At 51.3% G+C, this 5,000-nt stretch overlaps 1 protein-coding gene across 2 annotated transcripts in view; it reads left to right on the top strand.

Annotated features, from left to right (window-relative positions):
- Nucleotides 1-5,000, top strand: part of LOC119595113 (band 3 anion transport protein-like) — a 19,509-nt gene that overhangs the window by 3,024 nt on the left and 11,485 nt on the right. Inside the window, exons 2-3 of one of the 2 annotated variants that reach the window (XM_037944267.1) lie at nt 2,676-2,877; nt 3,573-3,810. In XM_037944267.1, coding sequence (XP_037800195.1) covers nt 2,676-2,877; nt 3,573-3,810 — 440 coding nt within the window. The remainder of the gene's footprint in view (nt 1-2,675; nt 2,878-3,572; nt 3,811-5,000) is intronic. The other variant, XM_037944268.1, reaches the window with a different exon arrangement.

A 5,000-nucleotide genomic window follows, 5' to 3' on the forward strand; every position in this document is an offset into this window, starting at 1 on the left:
CAACGAAGGCGCTCATCTTTTTTTCTTTTTTATTGCCTTTTTCATCGCCTTTTTTATCATTTTCTTTTTTCTTTAGTTTTTTTCTTTTTCTGTTTGCGGTTGAAGGAGCGGATGCTCACGTAACCCCCGCGAGCCCACTCATGGATTCATGCTCAGCGCTATGACAGTTCCCGCCTGAATGTTGTTATGCTCATGGAACGATTTGGACCCGCTCGCCGCCGCGCCGCTGAATGCCGAGCGGGTGCGGGTCCGTCGGTCGCTACGCCGTCGGGGCCTTCGGCGACGCCCCCCTCGCCGCCGGCAGTGCGCGCTCCTCGGCCCGCCGTGGTGCATCTCGGCCCGCCGTGGTGCATCTCGGCCCTCGGTCTCTCGCCGCCGCCCTGCCTTCCCCCGCTCTTCTCTTTGTCTCCTCCTCCTCCTCCTCCGTCTTCTTATTCTCCCTACTTTTCTCTGTTGCTATCTTTTTTGCTTCCTTACCCTATCCCACCACCTTGTCTTAGTTTTCTCTCATTTACCTATTATATCTTCCATCCTTTTTTCTCATCTTTCTTCCTCCTACCTTCCTCCTTCGCCCTCTGCCTCCGCCCCCCCCCCCTCCCTCCAAGGTCGCCTGCCTCTCCCCCGCCACCCTCCCTCGAAGGCGTCTTGGGCCAGTTCTCCTTAGTCCTCCTCCTCTTCTTCTTCTTCTTCTTCTTCTTCTTCTTCTTCTTCTTCTTCTCCTTCTCCTTCTCCTTCTCCTTCTCCTTCTCCTTCTCCTTCTCCTTCTCCTTCTCCTTCTCTTCTTCTCCTTCTTCTTCTTCTTCTTCTTCTTCTTCTTCTTCTTCTTCCGCTCGGCAGTCGGGGTGTCTGGAGAATGACGGCGAATAGATCACGATAGACGCGCAGAAGCGCACGGAGAAGAGAGACGATGGAGGAGGAGGAGGGGGAGAGGAGGGGGGGGCAAGAAGAGGGGGGGTCACATGAGCCGGGAGAAATCAAGCAAGAGGTGACAGGTTGCATGGCGATTGACCAATGTGTCACTGGTGCATGTATAAGTGGGCGTCTACAGTGCCCGGTAATGCATGGCACAGCAGCTGACCCCCCCCCCCCCCCGCTCCTCCTTCCCCCACTCCTCCTTCCCCCGCCCCTCCTTCCCCCGCCCCTCCTCCCCCGCTCCTCCTCCCCCAGCCGCCCGACCCATGTGTGCATACGTAATCATACGTAATTTCGCATTGCACGCAGGCCCATGCCGTCGGAATTTGCCGTAATGCATCTACGCAAACATATAGAGATAAGGAGATGAATAGAGAGAGATAAGAAATTGAATTGATAAAGATAGGGTGATCGATAGCTGGAGATAGGGATATCGATAGCTATATATATTATATGCCTTTAAGCTTTTGACTTTTTAATTTTTAATTATCTGATGCCTTTCCTTATACGCCTTTTCTATCGTCTCTTTTCTCTGTTTTGTTTGTGAAAAGCTCGGCTTGATATAACGCATCTCTCATTCATCATTTTAATAGGTTGAAAAACTCATAAATACCATCCTCATGTTGGAATAATTAGGCGGTTATGGCATTTAAGCCTCGTTGATGATTTCAGCGGGGTCATTAGGCAATTATGATAAATCTTTGGTGCCTTGGCCTCCGACACAAAAATAGTTAACGGCAACATTTAAATAAAACGAGCGTAGTGGGACACTCTTGGCTTGCCGCGGCTTCTAACCTGTGTTGATTTACTATTTTATTAATTACTTTTGAGGATGTTTTAGCTCTTTGAAGACAAAAAACGCGCTAAACAGTTGTTCCACGTGCCTAGTTTCTTTTATGATTTGGTGATCATTTTGCGCCGTTATCCCCTGTGTGAACTAGTAATTTGCGTAGATTTTATTTTCCCAATTCATTTATTTGATATTTTTTATTATAAACTTTTTCATGGGGGCGTATACTTTTTGCATATGCATATTTCATATTCCTTTCTTATAGTTGATATGCTTGTTTGTGTCGGTCTTGTCTTTAGTTTCTCTTATCACCCCAACAGTCTTTTTAACAGATTTGTGTGTGCGTGTCTGTGCTTGTCTGTCTGTTTATATCTGTGCGTATGTATCCGTATATGTACTTCGCCAGGATCTGCTTCAAGCTACCGTGCCTTCAGTAAAGCAGAGGGAAGTGATATAAATAAGGTAGAAGCAGAAGGCAGCTGTTAGGGGGATGCGAATCGCCTGCGCGTTTCGCTGTCGCTGCGTCCACTGCATTGGCGGCATTGCGTATGGGCGGCCGGGCGTCGATGGAGGAGCCAAGGCCACGGGAGGGCGCCGCCGTGCTTCCAGGGATCCTTAGAATGTTAATGGCCGGGGAATAAGGCCCGAGACGGATTCGAGGTCGTTTTGCGTGCGTATGTCTGCGGTCTCGGCCGACCTCGCGCTGGCTTGGGCATGCGATGGAAAAGGGAGTGGTTTGGGGAGTGTTAAGAGGGGTAGAGGTAAAGTTTTCGGGGAATTTGGTTTATGTTGTGGTAAAGGTATTTGGTCCAGAAGGATATCGTAATATTTGTGCCAAATGTGGTATCGTATCGATCACTCTCTCTGTTTGCATTGTATACAAGTTCCTTTCCTTTTTATGTTGTTGTTTTCCTAATTCCTGTAATCCTTCCTCGCCGTTGCCCTTCTAACCCCGCCCCCCCTCCTCCCGCAGGTGCGGTGCTGCTGGACCTCGAGGAGCGAGACCTGCCGAGCATCGCCGCCCGGGTCGTGGACAAGATGGTGGCGTGCGACCAGATCCCCCCCGACCAGCGCGACGCCGTGGTCCGCATCCTACTCCTCAGACACAAACACATCCGCGAAAACCAATCCTCCTTCAGGCTCCCCTCCCGAGGGTCGAAGTCCACGCTCAATAGGTAAGGGGGAGAGTGCACGGACGGGGAGGGGGGGTGCAGGGAGGGAGGGAGGAGTCTGTGTACGGATTTGTGTTATTTTTAAGTTTCGACAATTGGCTGCGTCAGCACTTTCTAATAGCCTTAATCTCCTCAGCCTTTTATCTATTGTATTTGCCTTTTTATTCTGATTTCTCAACACAAGTGACCATAGTATTTTTTTCCATTCTCTCTGTCAATACATAGTTATTTATTTATTTATTTATTTTTATTTATGTCTTTCTCTATCTCCTTCTCCCTGCTTCTGTCTTTCTCTCCGTATACCTCCCTCCTTATCACCCTTCTTTCCCTCCTTCCTTTTCCTCCCTCCCGCCTTCCTCCCTTCTGCTTCCCTCCCTCCTACCCTCTCTTCTGTCTCCTCTCTCTATTTTTCCCTCCGTCTTTCCATTCTTCTCTCCCCCCTTCCTTCTCTTCTACCTTCTTTCATCCCTTTCCCCTCTTTCCCCTCGCCCTCCTTCCGTCCTTCCTCCTCCTTTCTCTCCCTCCCTTCTGTCCCTCCTTCCCTCCCTCCCTCCTTCCTTTCCTCCCTCCCTCCTTCCTTCCCTCCCTCCCTCCCTCCTTCCCTCCCTCCCTCCCTCCCTCCCTCCCTCCTTCCTTTCCTCCCTCCCCCCCCCCACACTCCCATTGGCCCCTCTGACCCCTCCGCGTGCCTCCCGCAGCAGCTCCGAGGAGAAGCTCCCTCACTCGCCTACGACCCTGAGTTTAGACGGTGGGCTGCGAGCCTCGGTGCGCAAGGCCGGCCTCTCCAACCTGTTCCACGTGAACACCTTCTCCGGCTTCCGGCGCCAGAACTCCAACGAGGAGACCAGCAACGGCGGCGTCCTCTCCAACGGCAGCGTGGCGAAGGACCCGAGCCCCGACGCCAAGGCCGCCAACCGCGAGGAATCCTACACGCAGGTCAGTCTGAGAGAGGTGTGTGTGTGTGTGTGTGTGAGAGAGAGAGAGAGAGAGAGAGAGAGAGAGAGAGAGAGAGAGAGAGAGAGAGAGAGAGAGAGAGAGAGAGAGAGAGAGAGAGTGTTTTTTTTTTCTCCTGGAAAGATGTGTGTTACTTATCCGTCCGCGGTAGTCGGGCTGTGTTAATCGAGGTTGGAAGTGTGTGTTTATCTATGCTAGTCTTTGTATTTTATTTATTTGTCTGATTCTTCACTAATGAGTTAGCCTTCTATGCATGTGCATCTCTCCTTTTCATTATTATTACTTTATCATCATCGTCATCATAATCATAACAGTTTTCCTCGCCCTCGTTACCGTTACGTTCGTGTTGCTAGCATTATCATGCTCTGCTCCTGACCATCGCCTCTCTCCCCCGAAGCCCAGGCAGTCTCGGAGTGCAGACGCATAACGAGCAATTGTTGCATTCAGCCTCGCTCGCGCACGCACTACGCCGCATACGAGATTCCGCCCGGCTCTGAACTTCACTACTTCAAGGTTAAACTCGCCGTTTAGAAGAGATGAAAAAAACGTTTATTTATGGCATGATGAATGGGGTTTTATATAGATTCAACGGGGTTGAATTGACGTACGGTTTCGTTAACAGCTTTGGTATGTGAGATTCATGGCTACATTACCTCTAAATAGGGGAATGTATCCTCTGTCAGCGGGAGGTGAGGGAGGGGAGGCCGGTAGGAGAGTGGATAGGGGATGGGTTAGAGTGGGTATTAAGGGGGTAGGTAGGGGATGGGTAAGGGGCAATAGGGGAAAGGGTTGGGGATGGATAAGGGGTGATGGATAGGGGGAGGCTGTTATGGAGTGGATAAGGGAGGGTGTCAGGGGAATAGGTAGGGAGGGTCTGTCAGGGGGTGGGTAAGGGAGATTAATGGAGTGGGTGGGAAGGAGGCTGCTAGAGAAACAGGTGAGAGGGAAAACTGTCAGGGGAATGCGTAAGGGCAGGGTGGGGGGCATAGGGGGGGAGAGAAGGGCAGGAACAGCTAGTCGGCCTGAACTTCCGCCTTTGACACGAAGCTCTGGAGCCTTGAACTTTGAAGGGAATAAACGGCCGAGGGAGGAGGCGCATTCTTCGCGGCCGTGTGCGATTCCAGGGAATTGGGACAGATGGGGGAGCGGGGGGAGAAGAGGAGGGGGGGTTG

Source organism: Penaeus monodon, chromosome 35 (assembly GCF_015228065.2).
Source record: "Penaeus monodon isolate SGIC_2016 chromosome 35, NSTDA_Pmon_1, whole genome shotgun sequence".
Lineage (NCBI taxonomy): Eukaryota > Metazoa > Arthropoda > Malacostraca > Decapoda > Penaeidae > Penaeus > Penaeus monodon.